This window comes from Gavia stellata, chromosome 27 (assembly GCF_030936135.1).
Source record: "Gavia stellata isolate bGavSte3 chromosome 27, bGavSte3.hap2, whole genome shotgun sequence".
Taxonomy (NCBI): domain Eukaryota; kingdom Metazoa; phylum Chordata; class Aves; order Gaviiformes; family Gaviidae; genus Gavia; species Gavia stellata.
The window spans coordinates 3,476,445-3,497,142 of NC_082620.1; the positions used below are offsets into that span (position 1 = coordinate 3,476,445).

The window sequence follows — 20,698 nt, forward strand, 5'->3', positions numbered from 1 at the left end:
TCAACATTAAGAGATTGCTTATTTTCTCTCTTGTAAGGTGTGAACAATAATATTTACGTATCGGCAAAGAACTCAGGGAATGACAGAGGCTGTATAGATGTTATGTACTGTTCTGTAAGACATTAAACAGATGGAAAGCAATGTTGCGGTATACTATTGAAACCACCACTGAAAGAGGCACTGAGTCCTCAGCCACACCTGAGCTTGGCCCACGGAGCACAAGTTACAATAGGAAGGGAAGGTGTCAGGGAGAAAGGCGCAGTACTGGGTAGTTTTAGCAGAGGCATAAAAAGCAAAAGATAGTGTGCTGAGTGATGGTGTGGCACGTGCACTGAGATAACAAACACAATTCCTCAATGCAATATGTATCCCTTAGCTGGACCAGGGCTATGGAATACATAGCTGGAAACATATAGGGCATCGTAAGAGCACTGGGGTAATACAGAAGCCTCCCTCATTGCAGAGTTCAGATTCAATAAGAAAATTGGCTGTGTAAAATTCTGAGGCCCAAGTCTGCTGTTTTCTCTCAGTAAACCACCTCTTTAAATCAACAGAAATTACAGATATTATAGGATTCAGATTTTCAAAATAAAAGCAAGAAGGTATGATCTTAGAGGAGAAAAAATTAAGCACATTAGAAGGGCCACACTGTAGTTAACTAATATTCTCCATGCTTCAGAATAGCGTTCTCCCAAAGAACTACCATTACTATTTGTTTGTTCATTGAGAATATTCTTGAGTGTGTTCAAAGCACTTTTGTTTCCATTCCCTCTCCCCAAAGTAGGAATTCCCTCATAATTACCAGGCAAACAGAATAGTCCTCATACTCAAACGATGTACTGCAGGCAACAATCCAAGGAAATACTGGTTCTCCCTAAGATGGTGATTTCAGGAAACTTCCTTTTGCAAAGCTGCCAGTTTCACTAAATAAAAAAAGAAAAGGAAAAAAAAAGAAAAAAATTCAAACAGACTTTCACTTTAGATTCCTTCAGTACTTTGCAGGTCTGGACAAAGACCCTGACAAATCTTTAGCTGCCTCAATACTTTAAGCCAGGAGCCACAGCAAAGGTGTTCAGCCCCTCACCTTCAACCCCCAGACTGAGATCTGTGACTCAATCTACAGTTTTAAAGATTGCAAGTTTCTCATCTTAATGAAGTTAAATCTCTCAATTCTAAAATGAAAGGAGTTTTGCACACTAGAAATCACAAATCATTGTTTATACTACCGTACTCAAACTGTCCCTATTTGACAGCTCTGTTTGCATTCTGCAGCTATGCCAACCCAGCAAGCATTTTTTTTCCCTGTTTCTATCTTTGTACTGCTTTGTGCGCTCTGGCTGGAGTTGGCTGCCTGTCTTTTTAAACAGAGGCAGCTGCCAATGCAGATGTTCCAACGAGTACGTGCAACACGTGCTCCAAGCAAAGCAGCAACTTCCTAAAAACTGAAAGGATCAGAGCTCTGTTTTTAAAGTAGCCTCAAAACACACTAGACCAGAGAAAACACCAGCCCCACTGAAACGTTCAAGGGACAGGGTCCCATCCACCGTTTTTACAGACTCCAGTGTCTCCCCCCAATGAAACAGCTCATTTGCAGGAAGTTAAGAAAATGTCTCGTCGGCTCCCCATCACTAAGCTGGTCCACTGGCTCTATCTAGTCAGGAATTTCACACTTCATTTTAACTTACAGTGTTTCTGTATGGTTTTCTACTGTCTTTTGAGAGGCGCACTGGAGTACAAAGCTTTCCGTGGCTTGATGTGCCCATCCAAGTCACATCGTAAAGTTTGTTCCTCTATTTACTACACAGCGGAATGCAGTTTGACAGAGTATAACTTTCTTTCCCACACGAGGCTCCACTGTGATAACAGGAATAAATTGCCACTGGAATTACAGAAAACTCCTCCGGGCCCGCTCCAGATTTTTTCCATCGGTGCGGTCTCCCGGGCGGGAGAGACAAAACCTCAGCCGTGCGCTGAGGTAAGGCTGGAGCTGCTGGCTGACACCCCCGGCTGCGGCGCGGGGGGCGGCCCGCCCCTCCCTCTGCGTGCAGCGGGGCAGCGGCGGCCCGGAGCCAGGGCGGGCCCGGAGCCGGGGAGGGCCCAGAGCCGGGGAGGGGGCCCGGCTCCGCGGTGGCGGGGCGGGCCGGGGGTCCCCGCCAAGCACCTCCTCAGGGGGCGGCGCGACGGGGCTGTCGCAAAGCGCCGCAAAGCACGGCGGGGCTGCCGCACGGCGCGGCTCTTCCGGGCGGCGGCAATGGCGGCGTGAGGGTCGCTGCGCCGCGGCGGGATCGGGGCCGGGGAGCGGCCGCGGGGGCGCCGAGGCCGCGGGACGGGACGGGACTCCCGCGCCGCCCCGCCGCCGCCCATGTGGCTGCAGCAGCGGCTGAAGGGGCTGCCGGGGCTGCTCTCCAGCAGCTGGGCGCGGCGGCTGCTGCTGCTGCTGGCGCTCCTGCTCGTCGCCTACTGGTACCTGGGGGCGGTGCGGGCGCGGCGGGGCGCGGGGCGGGGGGCCGAGCCCCGCGGCGCCGCCGCCCTCTGCCTGCAGGCGGCTACGGGCGCCTGGCGGGCGCAGGCCGAGCGCGGCGATGCGCTGCCGCTGCTGGAGGAGGCGGCCGGGGCCGGCGACGGGCCGGGCCCGGGCCTGGCGCTGGCGGGCAACGGCTTCCTGCTGCTGGACGTGGCCGCCGGCCGCCTCTGGGTGTCGGCGGCGGGATCCGGCGGCGGCCCGGCGCTCGCCACCGAGTACCCGGCGCTGGTGCGGCTAAGGGCGCTGGGCGGGCGTAGCGAGGCGCGGGCGGCGCTGGCGGCGTTGCGGGACGGCGCCGTGCGGCGGGTGCGGTGCGTCCAGACGGGGTCCGGGGCTGGCGCCGGGGACTGTGTGACGGTGCGGGAGGAGGTGGTGGCCCACCGGAGCCGGCCGCATCTCTACCTGCAGCGCATCCGCATTGCCAACCCCACCGAGCGGGTGGCCGCCTTCGAGGCCTCGGCCCCAGCTTCCGCACCCTCGCTGGGCGGCCGCTTCGCCACCAGCCTGGAGAAGGTGGAGGAGCGGCAGTTCCTGCTCTCCTCCGGTCGCCTGCTGCTGGCAGGGAGCCCCAAGGTGGTGCTTATGGTGGTGGCTGCCAAGAAGCTCGTGAGCCGGGTGCAGGTTGCGCCCAAATCCCACTTTGACGAAACCGTGCTCTCCGTGGTGTACACCTCAGAACCCATCGAGGTCTCCAGGCTAGAGGAGACCTTCAGCAAGCTGAGGGAGTCGGCCAAGAAAGAGATGCTGGAGGTGATGCAGATGGGGGTGGAAGATCTCTTCCAGGAGCACCAACAGACCTGGTCTGACCTGTTCATTTCAGGTAAGGAAAGCGATGCTCAACTTCCAAAGGTTTGCTTTAGAGGGCAGCTGAAAGCTCAGTGACCTGGTTGCTGTAAGGTCTGCAGAGGCTTCACTCTTCCTGACAGGTTTTTCTCGGGGGCCGGAAGGCATGTTGTGGGATTAGAAAACAGCGTTCGTGGTTTGGAACCCAGTGAACTTTACAGAAGTGGAGTATTCCTTACTGCATAAAGGAAACGATAGAAGAACATTTCTAATCAAAACTCTGGATGTGCTGGCTTTCATGTCTTCAGGAACTTTACTGATTTGCCCAGCATGTCAGCTCTGAGTTGGAAATAGAGTTGATCTCTAGTGACAGTATAAAGGACAGATTTCTTCATGGAAGTAAAGGACTGTCCTACAAGGATGCTTTTTCTTAAGATTTTAGTGGCCTTGCATAAGAGAGTAGCTGCCCAAGTAATGCAGAACTTTCTATTTTATAGCCAGGAAAAAGATAATGTTCCTTTCACAGATCATTCTTGCGGAGTCATGGTGACAGCTCCGTAAGGCATCTGTATATCAAACTAGCTTTGCCTTTAGCGGGAGCTTGGCATTCAAACTCCAAGTAGTAGAGAGAGCGTCTAAGAAAATATAAGGAAACATTTCACTTCAGTGTTTCATAGGCAAAGGTTTCTTAGATGTTATGAAGAACATCGTGTATTGAATGGCGACACGCACATTTGATCTTCTTTTTCTCCTAGTTAATGTCATATTCATGTGTGGTCCTCTGACTCTTGGTTGTTTTCTTTTATTACAGGGATTGAAATGAGAAAGATCACAGATTCGCATACACCCTCCAGTGAGACTGTTAACATGACCCTCTACTATGTGCTGTCAAGCATGCCAGCTCCTCTGCTAGATCCACTCATTAGCGGTGAGGACAGAGAAAAAATGGAAGGCAGCTTGAACTATGCTGACCACTGCTTCAGTGGCCACGCGACCATGCATGCAGAGAACCTGTGGCCAGCAAAGCTGACCAGTGTCACCCAGATCTTGCAACTCTCAGACCTGTGGAAGCTAACTCTCCAGAAACGGGGATGCAAGGGCCTTGTGGCAGCTGGAGTCCATGGACTTATGCAGGGAATGGTGCTTAGTTTTGGAGGTCTGCAGTTCACAGAAAACCATCTTCAGTTTCAGGCTGACCCTGATGTACTTCATAACAGCTATTCCTTACGTGGGATCCATTACAATAAGGACTTGATTAATCTAGCTGTTCTGCTGGATGCTGAAGGAAAGCCCTTCTTGCATGTGTCTGTGAAATTCCAAGACAAGCCAGTTAGACTATACGCGTGTGAGGCAGGCTGTATGAATGAGCCTGTGGAGCTGACCTCAGAGGCACGAGGTCATACGTTCCCAGTCATGGTGACTCAACCCATCACGCCACTGCTTTATATATCGACAGATTTGATCCACTTGCAGGACCTGAGACACACACTCCATCTGAAAGCTATTCTGGCTCATGAGGAACACATGGCCAAGCAATACCCAGGCTTACCCTTCCTGTTCTGGTTCAGCGTGGCCTCCTTAATCACATTGTTTCACTTGTTTCTGTTCAAACTCATCTACAACGAGTATTGCGGGCCAGGAGCCAAGCCGCTCTTCAGGAGTAAGGTATAAGGCTGCTGCTTTTGGCTGCTGTCCACTGAGTGTTGTCAACTTCATTTTCTGTCAGCTGTGCCTAGGGAGGGTCTGTCATGGACTGTGAGGATTTTTGGTCTCTCTTGCAACAAGTGATCTGTGACCTCTTGCAAGAAGTAGGATTAGGGCAGGGATTGGAGCAGTAGGGCTCACAAACATTAGAAAAGATAAAGCCATCGTCTGTCCTTCTTAAACACTTGTAAGGCTGCAGATCAAGGCAGACACAGCTTTTCTGTCCTTTTCCCACACATTGGTGTAGGACATTGCCTGTTTTTAAGCCAACAGTTGCAGCTGTGTCACAAGATGGTGTTTCTTGTTATGCAGTACCAGAATGCTTGCGAGAGAGCTGCTGTACTTTACTACTGTGTGGGAGACGTGCACACTTCTCTGCCTGGTTTGAATGTGTGGCGTGTCACACAAGAACACACAAATGCAAGCTAGTGTTCTTAGGGCAAGGTGCTGACTTGTTGGGACTACTGGTAAATGTTCATAGATTTATAGACACTGTGCAGTCCTCCATCAAACCATGTTTACCACCATCGTTTTGGGAAAGTGCTAAGCTAGCATTTCTCCCATTCAGACAAAACACATAGCTGTGTTAAGAAAAGTACTGAGTGCTTTTTACTGTGAGTTGGAGGTTCTGACTTCAAGCTCTACTGCATCTCACTTTGGTGTAAAGGAGCTGAAATTCCTGTTTTGACTTGCCTTAGAAAACTTAGTTGCTAGTAAAAACTTAGCACAGAATAGACAATAGACGGGGATTTCTGCTCTTAGTACTGGTACTTTCTGGTTGCGTGTTGATACAGAGTGGAAATGAAAGACGAGACTGGATTTGCAGTGTGAGCTAGCCATGTTCTTCAGAGGCATCCCTCCTTAGGGTTAAACAGAGCTAAATGTAGCTTGTGTTTAAAAAAAAAAAAATAAAAAAGGACATAGTTAAATAGAGCTGTCAGAGGAAAAGTTCTAGCTTTAGATTGCCCTGTTTTTCTAAATTACAAACGCAAATTCAGTTTTGGATAGCTAAGGGTGGACAGAAGGTACCAGACTAAATTTGACAGTCAGTACGTAAGGAGTGTTTAAAGTCAGTTGGCAATTTCCCTCTCAGTTCACTGGCTTTGTAATGTTGAGCACTGGAGATCAGGCCTGATCCCAAGCAGGTCTGAATACCTGTTATTCATTGAAAGACTGAGAGTGGAAGGTGCTTGTGGCTAGACAAACTAACCTAGGAAGAGGTAGAATAGATACGTATATCAAAGACAACTGCAGTTATAAGCCTATGATCATGATCAGAACCTTAGTGCGAAAGGAGGAAGCGGTCAGGAAGTAATTTCAATTATTGCGTATACAGCTATATCCTGACATGCATCCTGAAACCTGTTCTTGAAATTATAAAATGATGTCCTTTTTTCACTGCTGTCTATCTGGTTGCCTTTGTCATCTACAAGACTTGCCTTCTGCCTTTTACAGAATGACTTGTTAACCATTACTACAGGTAACTGTCCCTGACACTATGCTCTGAAATGCCGAGAAGCTTCACAGCTACGCACCAGGGCTGACGTAACACCTCTTCCTTCTTGACACTGCAAAAAGCCTTGCAGTGTACAGCAAACAAGTCTGTTGCCTCGTCTTAATTGGACCTACTTAAAATGAAGATGATGCAGAACTTGATTCCAGAAACAGGGATGGAAGTGGAAGCCAGCTGAAGCTCAAAATCTCTGTAGCAGTAAGCAAGATTAAGGGTGTTGAAATAACACCCTGTTTTATTAATTGAATGGGAACATCCCAGTGTCCAAGTGAACTTAGTCCTGCTTTCAGCCTCCATTTGCACAAGACATCTGACATTTTTTGCAGCTGAGAACAAGGACCTTTTGAAAGCAACAATCCTTTTGTGCCTTGTTAAGAGAGGAATCTGAGACTTGGAAGGTGTGGTTATTCAAGAGTTTATCCCAGAAGCTTGTGTAACAAATGTTTCTTTTTCCTTGTAAGCTGTTCAGTTCCCTAAGAGTAATCCATTTGGTGGAAATACTTGAAGATATACCAAGTCCTTTGATATTTTGATTTGTTTTTTAATTTTACAGGAAAATAGAGAATGATGATTCCCTTCAGAGAGTTAGCTAGAAAACCTTAGTGTAACTTCCTTTCTGGTATACATTTTTTAATTTATTGCTTGGGGGGAGGGGAAGGTTGTTAATAATTTTGCCTCCAGTAACAAGTCAGTCAACTGAACTGTAGATATCTAAGTGCTGGTAACAGGTTTTTCAGCCTTTATGATTGTAGAGTGCAAAACCAATTTAATGAAATTCTTTTCTGGATTTACACTTGGAAATGCTGATCTGCAGGTTTCCTGTTCTGAACATATGGAGACTTTGTGCATTGATTTGTTTTGGCTATGGGGGGAGACATCCCACTTTCTAGTGATTTAAAGGTTGTTTGGTTTTAAAATACCAAAGCTGTTGTTTCTAAATAAATATCTTTCAGTCTAAGCTGATCACCAAAGTGTGGTTGTTTCTTCCTTTTTTGTCTCTGTTCTCTCCTCCCCTTGCTCCCCACCCAGTTAAAACAAGCAAGAGCCTTATGTTACATCTGTAGCCAGTACTGACTACAAAAGTCCTTGAATTAAAAGGAAATACAGCGTGGAAAGCAATACATAAGTGAGTCTAAGCTGGGAACAGACATTTGGGAAAGCACAATAAGAGACAGAAACACGGAGGGCGGTGCTCATCTTCATTTCCCTGGCTCTGTGTAACCTTGTTCTATCTTGAGGCATGCAGGCCAAACTCTAGTTTTAAGAACACACAGAAACGAACCCAGGGAACAATCAAGTAGTATATTTAATAGCCATCCTGCAAGTAATGAATTTGGCACACGTAGCGCTCCCAGTGAAAAGCTGGGGCAGGATTTAACTTTGAATTTTTAAACAGATTACTGTATAATTTCAGATCAAAAACCTCCCTCAGAAAAGTAGATTTCTGCGTCTGTTACTTACCTGCAGACCATTCCACTTACTAACTGGTCTAGCATAGTTACTACCCTACAAGGGAATAGACTAAAGACAGTGAAGCAATGGAGCACATTATAAATTGTACACCAAGTACATTGTGTATTGAAACAGGTATTAGCTATTACGCTTTAACAGAACATACCAGAAGTTCCTGCTCTTTCTTACTGAGTTCCATGAGCTGCTTAGTTTCTGTGAAACATCTGGCACAAAGATGATAAGAGCTCCCAGGCTGCTGTTTCCAAGCCACCATGGCATCAGCTGGAGGCTGAGCCTTTTGATGTTCATTTGCAGAACTGCCAACAGTATGATGCCCACTGAGTCCAAGAAAGGTATTTCAGCCTGTTTAGACTAGACCCAGAAAAGATGGATAAGAAATCGTTACATAAAGCAGGAGTGGAACAAAAAAAAGCTTTGAGAGTGTTTTACATTAAAAATACTATGATTCTTGTGAGCCTTCCCCCCCATATAATAACTGCTTCAGAATTCCTTTACAAAGAAGAAAGGGAAAAAGAATGAACAGGGTTTCTCTGTTTACAGTGTGCAAGACAGCAGAAGATTATGAAATGATTGCAGAAATGCTTAAAAAAACTAATCAAAATTCCATGTTTACAAGCACACCCATAAAACAGGAAAGTTGAAATAGTAACCGAACATCCAAAATTTATACTTAATTGGTATTCAGTGAAAATGATAGTGGCATGGAAGTTAAACTGAAAAGCATAGTATGTTGTTTAGCTTCTAAATTCAGACATTAAGAAGAGAGCCAACTAATTAATGAAAAAATTTTTTAGAATCTCAATTCTGCACTCAGTTAATCCTGATTTATGCTTTTGTCAGTTAATAAATACAAGATGCCAGAACAGACTTTGGTTGATTCCATTTGAAATTCAAAATGCAGCTTTCTCAAGTGCTATTGTTTGGGTAGGATAATACATTCTTGAGAAGCAGACAAAACAGCAAAACATTATATATTTCTGCCTTCCACATGTCTGCTCCAGGCGTCTTTCATCCAAATCAGTACCTACTGCAGAATGGAAGCTATGAAAATAGGGGATTTTGCTGCTTTGTTAATACTGACATTAAACAATAGATATATTTCAGCTATTCTGAAACCTCTAGTTTGGTCTGTATGTACAATACAACTCTGGTTACAAAACTGGCATTATGATATTTATTTCCATTCTAATAAGTCTGCTCCCTATGCGTGACCTGGCTTACAGGATAGAGACGTTCGTTTTTTTAAATAACCAGTAACAGTTTTTCAGGTGAAGGGTAGGTGGATGGAAACATGTCAGAGGATGGAAAATTCCCATAGTAGAAGAAAAAAAGGAAGAAAGAGACACAAGGGTGAGTGTTGATATCAAGTCATTGATCTCAAATGTCCAGTAATGAATTAGGACACTTTCTTTTGTGGCAGCAGCTCTGTAGTGGTCTAAATGCCTGCTCTTGCTTGGTTTGTCCTGTTGGTGAAAATGGTTTAGCCTTTTTCATTAACAAGTTCACACTGCATTATACCACAGGTCAGCATGCTGATTTGAGGTGTAAAAATGCTCATTCGCAATGCTACAGGAACCCTATTCTCTTCCAGGGGTGTGCTACTGATCTGACAATTAAAGGTAAACAGGAAAGAAATGAAGCCTGGCTCACCGCGCTACACCAGTCTTTCTCCGACATGGAAAGCTGCTTCTTTGTATTGCTTGAAACATCTTCCACTTCAAAGTGACTGCAGTTTGTTTTATTGAAGAAGTATGGCATGCTAAAACACATGCAACTTGATCTAGAAAAGAAGATACAGGTTTTCAGTCAGTACAAAGAAGTAGTTGCCATCAGTCACAAAACAAACCATGACAAAATAAAATTTCAAGCAATTATAGAATCATATAATAATTAAGGTTGGAAGGGGGCCTCCCGAGATCATCTAATCCAACCCCCCGACATGTCTGAATCTATCACTGTCTGTTACTGCTGTCATACCACCAAGTGTTAGAATAATTCATTTAACATTTTCCTTCTGAAAACACCTTTGTGATGAACTTTCAAGGCAATGGGAAAGCAAACAGCTGCCACAGATAATACGCAGCTCAGTTGGAATTTTTTTTAACCAAGTTGTTTGTATAGCCTGGATCCAAGGTCCATCTAAATTGGTTTTTTTTAGGCACTTGTGCATATAAAAAGTTATCCCACAATTACACAAGTTTTCCATTGGTATCAGAATAGCACTGCATTTTGAGTCACGTGTCCCAGAGATAAACGTACCATATAAAATGGCTTGCAAAGCAGGGCCTGCAGCATACAGCTAACCGGCATCATGCTTGGAGTCCTCTTTGCTGTGTTGACTCTGGCAGCTGCAGGTACGTACCCAATTTCAGCGTCAGTGTGAAAGGAAAAATTAACTAAAATCTAACAGCAGCTTTCCTTTTTTAGGGAAATCAGACAATCTGCAACAAAGCAGAAAGAGATACAGCATAGGCAGTTAATTAAAAAGTTCTCTCAAAACAGTAACTAGGTGCTGTGCTATTCTGTTCTTCTTGTTATAGGGGTCAATTAACATTACTGCTCTCAGCCTTTAGCAAATTCAAAGTTACTTTACTTAGCTTGAATACACTGAAATACAGTTAGTCCGTATCAAATTGTTGCATTGGCTAAGAGCTGCATCTCAGCTGATACATGAGAATTTGGTTAAGACAACTTAATTTGGTTATCTGTCAGAAAAATGAAGCCGTTCCAACAGGCTTTATATAACATTGGTCAGTTTTGACTGATGGCTGTATCTTCACTTTATCACATTAAATCACAGCCTATAGCTGTACCTTGCAATGTTCTGTACAAACAATGTCTATATGTAGGGAAAAACCCCTCTCTTACAGACATTTTTTTAAACCTCCTACTTTTAAAACACACATCCGATTTTGTATGTCTTCTAGCCTTTGGCTGTGGGGTTCCTGCCTACCCACCTGCTGTGTCTAGAGTTGTTGGAGGGGAAGACGCAAGACCATACAGCTGGCCCTGGCAGGTTAGTCATTTTGTGCTGTCCCTGGAACAATTAGGGTTGTGCCACCCTCACACAGCATGGCTGAACAACACCAGGTCTTACATTTCATTTGATGCATCTTGCCTGTCATGTCTTAGGTTTTGAATATCACATTCTGACCAATTCCAAAGTTTCCAATCCTTTTAAGAAAGCTCTGAATGTGCCACCTCTTGCTGGTTACGCAGGCTTTCATGTTGTTTCCGTAGTCGTGGGCACCGTCCCATATTTAAGCAAGACTACTGTGAAATTCAGTGGAACATACAATGCCTACTGGAGCACAGTTGTACATAGAGTTAAAAAATACATTTCTGAAACAAATGAAATGCTCTAATTGGGCCAGGCTTAGCAAGAGCTTTGGGAGAAACATTAAAAAAATCAAGCTTTTGGATGACAGGGAAGGAGGAAAACCTTTTCTGTGACCAAGAGTTGGAAACTTGTTGCTTAAAAGCCTCCCACCATCTTCCAGCAGCAAGTTGTGTTCTGGGTGTAGCAGGGAAGTGCAACAATGAAAAATCAGTACGCAAAAATCTGAGCCTTACTTGATACGTTGATCCTAGGCCTCCCTTCAATACAACTCAAATGGCAAATGGTATCACACCTGCGGAGGAACCCTCATTGCAACCAACTGGGTGATGACAGCTGCACACTGCATCAGGTACTTCATCATTTTCTGTAAGATCTTCATATTATGGGGCTGTATAACAAAGAAATGATCAGGTACAGCTACGCCCTTTCATCATCAAAACTGCTTCCACAAAGATAACCCTATTTTGGTTTGGTAGCATATGTCCTTCAATAGGTACATACAGTTCTTGGTTATTGTAACACTAAGTTGTAGAAAATATCATCCTATGAAATAAGAAGGATTGGCTGCATGTTATTGTTATAAATCCTACATATTATATCTATCACACAGCTGTTTATCAGTGAAGCTGTTTATCACTGTCAAAAAAGCAGTCCAAATGGTTTACTTCATTGAAGAATACGAGCTGAATCCTGCAAAGATTGGAGGCATTTTGAGTTTGTTAATGAAGCCTTAAGCAGGAGTTGACAGGATGGCTTGGAGATGAAATTATTATTAAGCCTAGCACATAATGCTTTGGTCTTAGCAAATCAGTCAGACAAATCATGCATGTGATGTGAGATTACAGTCCTAAGGATATTCTTACCGAATATCTCAGGTGGCAAAGATGAGGATGCCTAAGCAGCAAGCCAGCAGCTCCATAACTGAGCAGTAGTCCTTTTCTTGCCCAGTTCTTCTAGGAACTATCGAGTATTTCTTGGAAAATACAACCTAGCAGCTGTGGAAGAAGGATCAATTGCACTTCCTCCAGAAAAAATCATTGTCAATGAGAACTGGGATCCACAGAATGTTGCAAATGGGTAAGCTGGTGGCAAGTATTTTTTCAGTTGTTAGATACAAGGCAAAAATTAAACTGCCTGAATCCCACCCACCCTGAGCTGTGGCAGCTAAATGGATAAATGTTTAGAAGCTCCTGGTGCAGCTTATAGTGGTACTTCTAAATGTTTGCTTACAGATGAGAGTTGAGTCTCCAGGTTGTACCTTTCCCCCTCAAGAGAAGACAAAGAACTTTCAATATTAATTGCTTGTTGATTCATTGTGTTTTCAGATGCCGTTTTGCATGTCCATGCTTGGGTGGGAGGCTGTTCTATGCAATGATTTCTTTCGTACAGTGGAAGGAATGAATTAATTTATAAAACACTCTTTGAAGCCCTCCTACAAACGGCATAAACACAGAGTAGTATTGATCAATGGTATTAATATCTTTGTTGCTGAAGGGCTCCTATGTCCTGGTGCAGGCTAAGGGCATTAGCAAAGAAATCCCCTCAGTTTCCAGGTCCTTGGACTTAGTCCTAACACATGCTTGGTTTTGGTGAAAAGAACCTATAAAAGGCAATTACCATAAAGCTGCCAGCACAAAAATTCTGCAGGGAATAGCTTTCCCGTCCATGGATCTCCCCATTGCTTTGAGGGTGGAGGAATCTTTACTGCTTATGTACTGGCCTCCTTGCTCCCTTGCATCTCTTTTAAATAGACCAAGTGCTGTATAACCACTAAGTATTCATAATACTGTGTCTTAATCTAAGTGCAAACCTCTTCACCCCTTCCCTTTCTCTTCCCCACTCTCAAATGCGTGCGTATTACTACAGGTACGACATTGCTTTGATCAAACTCACTGAACACGTCACCCTAAGTGACCATATTAAGCTGGCCTGCCTCCCCCCTGCACAAAGCATCCTATCATCCAACACCGCCTGCTACGTGACAGGCTGGGGAAGACTGCAGAGTAAGTACTCGGACATTTGCAAACTTGTGGAACAAAATCTTTCAGTACTGCCTTCTCCTTTGGGATTGATTGGAAAAAGGCTATTGCTGGTGCTCAAGATCCCCTCAACCTCAATGTAGCGAGGTAGTTTATCAAGCCCCACTCACTCGCACAGGATGATTTTTCCCCACCTTTTCAGTTTATTTTGCTTGTAATGGGCCTAGTAAAGCACCAGAGGGCCCTGTACTGAGCTTTTAGAAGCTATTGTAACACAAACGTTAACAGTGTACAGACTGGTGACTGCTAATCCCAACATACCCTGCTGAATAACTGAAAAGACACATAAGGGAATAGACGTAAAGTGAAGAAAATCTCAGAGACTTCAGCAGAAGTGTCAGCTCGGCTCAAGAGGCAATTCCTAGAATGATAAGTAAATTGCAAACTCCTGAACAAAGAACAGCCCTTTATTTCTCTAACAGTGAGGTGTTTTAAAATGGAATGCAAATTATTAGTAAGTTAAGGCCTTTTTTTTTTTTTTAATACATATATGTAAAAGAATGGAGCTAAGGAATGGATTATACAGCTTCTCCTTTAATACAGCCCCTATGGAGTTTCTACCTGGAGGGATAGTACCCAGATCCTGGGAGAAACTTAACAATGCGGTTTTGTTCTTTCTTCAGTGCCAGCTGGTACCATGACTCCTTTGTTTCTATTCCCTGCCAGCAAATGGAGCTCTTCCAGATGACCTGCAGCAAGGCCTTTTGCTGGTGGTGGATTATGCAACTTGTTCCAAGCCTAGCTGGTGGGGAAGCATCGTGAAACGCACCATGGTTTGCGCTGGTGGGGATGGAATCACCTCCAGTTGTAATGTGAGTCCAGAGAACACCGCTCTTAGGGCTTGGTTTCAGCCACAAACAGGCCTGATGGGAAGGAAAGCTTAAAAAAAACCAAGGAGGAGCTATTCACACTGTGACTGCCATTAACTGTGTTCCCCCTTCCTCCCAGGGAGACTCCGGTGGCCCACTGAACTGCCAAGGTGCTGACGGCAGGTGGGAAGTACATGGTATAGTCAGCTTTGGCTCTTCTCTTGGCTGCAACTATTATCACAAGCCTTCTGTCTTCACCCGGGTCTCTGCTTACAATAACTGGATCCAGCAGGTAAGGTTCTAGGTATTGCTGCTAGAGAATACAGACACTTAGCTCTTTCTGAGGTTCTCTCTGATTGGCATTTCTGCCACCTACTCAGGGAGCTGTACCACTTTTGATTCAAATGCTTCCTTACATACAAGTAACCTCTGTAGACAAGCCCTTACCAGTGCAAAAGCAGTCTCTGCCGCAAAAATAAAGTATCCTCTTCTTAAACAGTTATCCAGATTATTTTCATTTTTAAATAAGTCTCGCTGTTTAGAAATGCATTCTCCGTTTATAATAGAGCTATATTTATAGTCATAAAGATTTTACTGGTATGACTTTAGAAGTGATTACTCAAATTTGTATTCATCAATAACACTGATTGCTGCAATTGCATCCTAGAAGGCAGCACAGGCTGCTCAAGTCTGGAACATCAATTATTTTTTAATTTAATATAAACTTTAATCTAAAAAGTGGCTGAGAAGCAAAAATCTTATTTCAGTTATTTAAATCCTGCATCTTGGATGCAATATATGCTATTCACAAACTCCTAGGTCTCATGATCTGATTTTTCACTTGTTTTACATTTTTGTAGGTTATGGCAACCAACTAATCTAAAGAGAACTGGATGATAGATGCCAAGAAGAAAAACAGTTCAAATAAAGTCAGAATCATGACACCTTTGATCACAAAGAGCTGGGAAATTATGCTTTTAACAACACAAGTATTGTACCTAACCATACTGCAATAAACACTATTTTTTGCAAGATGAAAGAAAAACATGTGTCCCTGTCACTTCTTCCTGTGTATTGTCAGGACCAGAGCCTGGTTTTAGTGATAATTTTACAGCCTTTCCCCTGCCTTGGGCTGGAGCTTGCTAGCCTCACCTGGGGGAAGATGTGAGCCTGCTGCGAAGAGGCTGGGCAGCGGGAAGAGTTGGAGAGCCACAGGAACAACTCCGGGGGTAGGGGGTGAGAAAGCGAGGCGCTGGCAGGCTGAAGGCAGCAGGCAGGCAGCTGCCGGGACCCCGGCGTCTGCGAGCGGGACTCACCAGAGCAAGCAGTGGCAATGCCCAGGGAAAAGACAGCACGGGTGCAAGCAGGTCCATGCAGGTGAGTGTGGGAGCGCTGCAAAATGCTTTTACAGAGAGGTTTTTAACACCCCGTGAGATCTTGCGACTTAGCAAGGGGAAGGGTAAAATCCAGCAGTGAGTGCCGGCAGCATCTCTGCAGACCTACCTCCTTCAGATCCCCGCTGCTTGTTCTTAAGGCATTCAGATGCCGGGTGAAGACCTCTGAACTGTCACTGTGGCTGACACACAGACACAAATGGGGATTTTTTGCAAAGCACAAGCAGAATCACCGCCTTTTAGCCTGGTACTACATTAAAGCCCCTATTTATATTTCTTTCATTGTAATAAAAGGTAGGCAGTATAAAATCAAGGTGGATTTTTGTTGTGTTTTTCTTCTCCCTCCTGGCACACATTTAGATGGATTCAAGAGTAAAACCATCGATTAAAACCCAAGGACAAGTGACTCAAAGGTAAGCAGTAGATAGAGTAAGGAAAAGAGTGGAAGTTCATTGCAAAACCAGAAATGTATCTGGGTTCAGAGATAAATTTTTCTAGGCTTGCGGTTCCTTTCAGTCAGACGTTTTGCAGTTGTTACCTTTGGATTAAAAATAAATATATATATTTTATTAAACATAAATTGTATTAAATAAGTAAGAGAAAACATGGCTGTTTACCAGCTTCGGGGACTGTACTTTTATTACTTTTCTTCTACTTTACAACCATTGACCACCATTCTGCTGCGAAGAGCCCAGCAGGAACTTGTTTTGCCTAGTATCAGCCTCTGCTGAGAAATAGCAGGCTTTATTGGGTCTTTATTTATCTTATTAAAAGAGTAATTTCACTATCTGAAAGAGCAGGGGATCTGAGGAGGGCTTTTTTCAATCACCTCTACTATGTAGAGGAAAAGAAAAACAAAAAGACAAAAAAAAAAGGACTGAGCTAAATGGACTGATCAGCAAGCCAGTCCCCTGATGTGTTCTTTATCAGTGGAAATAAGGGTTGCGCAGTTATTCAGGAGTCACCAGCTTCAGCATAACATCCTGAGTTGTTTTCATGAGTATCATTAATGTAAAATTATAAATGATTGATTAATAGTTCTGAAAATGAAAATCATTAGAGGTTACTTTGCTGTATGGAGCATGGATGTCAATTATGTGCAGCATGAAAGAGAAGGACAGAAAAGGTAATCATGAAAGTCAAACAGTAAAAGTTGGATATGTACATGCTTCTGTAAGAACTGAAACAAAACTGAAATTTGATTCATTTTCCTTTTGAAGTACTTAGACAACATTGTGGAAACGTCTGAGCTCATTTGAACATATCGACACAAATTATTCATCATCTAGAAATTCCCATAAAGAACAAATTCTAAAAGTTTGATTAAAAAATTCAACAGTTCCCATTTGTGATCACTAAAATAAGTAACCCATCTTTTCATGGGCTTCTTTTAAGATTTGGGTAGAAGTACCACAGGGAATGAAACCTACAGCAAGTTATTTTATCAGTTTTAATACTCACAGAAGATCTGTATGATTTCATTCATATGTTTTTGCAGTTCTGAATGTGTCATGGAAACAGTCTCTTTAACACACCTTTTCTTTTAAAATAAAATGTCAGGTGGAACAAAATACAATAAAATATAACTTTCAATAACATGCAGCTAATGCATGATCCCTGTGTTTTGTTTCAGAATGCATGTGAATTGTTAAACATCACTACTAGCCCCAGTTATGTTTTCAGGAGCTGCAAGAAACAACCCAGGGATCAGACACCCCCACTCTTTTTTTTTTTTTTCCCCTTTTTTTTAGATGTTCTGCCCCCTCCAATGCTGGTGGTAGAAAAACAGTTGGAAGGATTTTGACAGCATGCGTGGTCTCCCTCTGCAGCCTCCTTGGAGCCATTTCTTTTGATTTGAGCAACAGCTTGGAAACATGGAGAAACACAGGGAAAGCGCTTCAGGAACTTGCCTCCTGTGAAAACCTTTGGGCTGTTCGCCTCATCTATCTGCTGCAGGAGGAAAGGCACAGCTGGCTGTTCCCAGCAGCAGACAAGAGCAAGAGATCATTTCATGCTCAGCTATTGGGGAATCTAAACTCCCTCTGTAAGGCAAGTGAAGCAGAACTGTATTGTGAGAATTGCCAATGCAAGAAGGAGAAAATCTCCATTTGTAGATTTTACATCATTGACATGAGACAAAAATTAAATAGCACAGAGGATCCTGAAGCCAGCCAGGTGCTATCCAGAGTGATCTCTGAACTGCTGGAGCACTTCAGTAGTCCCCATGAAGACCTCAAAGCTATGAGATACAATCCTGACTGGGCAGACATAGTAGCTTTTAAACTCATCCTTCGCATAAGAGAAGCCATGCTTAAAGCTCATTTAATGCCAGCACCTACAAGCTTTCAAACAACATTGCATCAATTTTTTGCCATTCTGAATTATGCTATCTTCTCATCAGAGAGTGTACATAAGTGCTGGATGGATAATGTCAATCTGTCACTTCATTTCACCCGCTATGAAGGAATCTCTTTTTTTATCCCATTCCTGGGCTCAGATGAATTTGTGTCCATTGAAGCCTTGGTAAAGGGATTGCATTATGTACAGAGCTGCCTACTGCAGAAGGGACAGGAAAAGCTCATCAAGAAATCTAAAGAAATCGTGTCCACCATGAGCCTTAAGATCGGTCTGTTAGTGATAGCCTGTCTCATTTACCCCACAATCCTGGTGTCCTTCAAGCAAATGACAGATTGGATACACAATTATGCCAGGAACCTCAAGGAAAAGACAGAGGACTTGAAAAGGGAGAGGCGGCTTGCTGAGGACCTCTTGCACCAGATGTTGCCAAAATCTGTGGCCAAGCAGCTAAGGAAATGCCAAAAAGTCGAGGCAGAAAACTATGATCAGGTTAGCAAATGGAAAGGATGCTGTCAGCAAGGATAGAAAAGTATTCACCTAAAAAACCACCTACCTTGCCACCGCTTTGAGGAATCTGGTTTTGCACCCACAGTTGAGTGTGGCTGGAAATCCAAATATTCACAGTGGGTTTTGGAAAGAGCTGTGTAATGTGCCATGAAGCACTTAGGCTGATGGGGAAGGAAGAAGAGCTGAAATTTCCAGAAGCGTAGCTTTAGATGTCAAAGATCCTATATTGGCAAGTTGTCTTCTTTGGGTTTAAGAGCCTACTCATGAGAGCCAGCCAGCATCCTTAGATCACGAGTACATAGGAGCAAGAAATGAGTTTCCCCCTTGTAAAATGGGAAGAATCATGAAAAACAACGTAGGACAAGTCCTGTCTGTATTTGTCAGTATGATTCCATAAACATAACTGAAAGGAAAGCATGGGGCTTAGAGAAGGATGAGAGGGACTGATGATCTCGTAGCCTCGAGTGTGTAACTGTAACGAAGCCTGTCGACATAAAAACAAGGGCAGAGTTTGGCCAGGCACCTATTTATTTGCAGCTCTGCCTCACAGCATGCGTACTACTGTCAATGCTGAATTTAGCAGCTGTGCTGCATAGCCCACAGCCAAAATCCTCACGCTAAAGTAATTGCAATTCTATTCACTCTTTTTCCCCTGGATCATCCGTTACTTTCAGCTGTGAAACACAATAATAAATGTTTGCATTTAATTTGTAGGTGTCATTATCGAAACAGCAACCTGTAATTGCACAATTAATTATAATCTACAATAGTCATGACATCAAAAGTAGCTGAACCAAGGCAGGGAGTGAAAAGGTGGCTCTTCTGGATTAATCGGTATTACCAAGGATGAATAAAAAAACCATTTTAGTTTGAACACTGACAAAGTTCAGGCAGCACAGAGAAGAAACACTTGATTGTTTGCCAACAGCTATAACACACATTTCCCTTCCTCAATTCAGTTGTTATGGTTTCTGTTGTTCTTTCTTTTATAAATTTGATTTTTTAAAAAAGTTAATTTCTTTGTAAATTACTTGATCATAACAAAGATAAACATCATTTGAAGAAAAACAAAATCCAGTTAATATTTCCTAATTCAACAAGAGCAGGGACAGAAGTTGAGGTTTTATCACAGTTTGTTCAGATACCTAGTTTTGATCTCTACCACAGTTTATATCGCTTTAAGGAAAAATCAGGCCCTACTTCTGTAAGAAGTCTGTTGATCACTGCTCACAAGATTCAAAGGATTTGACTTTCAGTCTCCCATCTAGCACAAGGTATTCAGAGAAGCGCAGATGATAAACTTTGGAGATAAACATAATTTTATCTGACAAAGTAATAGAGAACAATCCAGGGCCAGAGCTTGTTAATTTAGGATCGTATCTATTCAGTTCTGCAACACTGGTTCTATGTGTATCCTGTGCCTCAGGCCGTTCTGCTCAGAATTTCACAAATCCCGAAACTCTTCAAAGGCTCCGCCACTGTTGCCTGGAGACCTTAGCTTCACACTTTCCTTCTCCCTGTGACAGGTAACTATCTTTTTCTCGGACATCGTGGGCTTCACAAGCATTGCTGCCTCCTGTACTCCCTTGCAAGTTGTTGAGATGCTCAACAATCTGTACGTCTGCTTTGACAGCAGGATTGAGTCTTATGATGTTTACAAGGTGAGTACAAACCTGAAGGCAAGGAATCTGGAAGTTGCTGAAATCTTACTTGCTTTGCTCCCTAGTGAACATCAAACACACCAGGCCAACCGGCCAAAAGCCACGAAATCCAAGACCCATCGTCGCACAAGGACTACACCGCAGCTTGGCAAGTGGTGGACGGCTGAGATATATTTTATTCTGATCTCCTTTTGAAAGAAAAGTTTGGTGCCTGCCACTTAGTGACATGTGCCCCTTCCCATCAGGTGGAAACTATTGGTGATGCCTACATGGTAGTGAGTGGCCTGCCAGAGAGGAATGGCACCAAACACGCTGATGAGATTGCCAAAATGTCTCTGGATCTGGTGGCAGCAGTTCGTCAGGTTGTGATCCCTCACATGCCAATGGGCAGACTGCAGCTGCGGGCTGGGATACACACAGGTAGGTGTGCTGAGGTGGTGGCATGAGAAAAAGAGAACAGGACACAGTCTAATTGTGTGAGGAGAAAAGAATTCTGCATTTCTGTACGAGCCATTGACTCCCCGCAGGACCGCGGGATGAGTATTTCTCCCAGTTCCAGCAGTAGTAGTAACAGTGTGGAAAGGGCTGCGAAA

The 20,698-nt window shown here is 43.8% G+C and overlaps 2 protein-coding genes across 2 annotated transcripts; both read left to right on the forward strand.

Moving 5' to 3' along the window:
• Nucleotides 1-2,362: 2,362 nt before the first annotated feature.
• KIAA2013 (KIAA2013 ortholog) lies at nt 2,363-7,487 on the forward strand. The gene is made up of 3 exons (XM_009819708.2): nt 2,363-3,344; nt 4,119-4,972; nt 6,492-7,487. Exons 1-3 carry the CDS (start codon nt 2,363-2,365, stop codon nt 6,516-6,518), a joined length of 1,863 nt encoding a protein of 620 aa, XP_009818010.2. The 3' UTR covers nt 6,519-7,487.
• A 2,821-nt stretch (nt 7,488-10,308) lies between these two features.
• On the forward strand, nt 10,309-15,063 carry LOC104263116 (chymotrypsin-like elastase family member 2A). Its single transcript, XM_009819707.2, has 8 exons — nt 10,309-10,351; nt 10,925-11,013; nt 11,589-11,686; nt 12,286-12,414; nt 13,204-13,340; nt 14,043-14,188; nt 14,325-14,477; nt 15,046-15,063. The coding sequence occupies exons 1-8, from the start codon at nt 10,309-10,311 to the stop codon at nt 15,061-15,063; spliced, it is 813 nt and encodes a 270-aa protein (XP_009818009.2).
• Nucleotides 15,064-20,698: the final 5,635 nt, after the last annotated feature.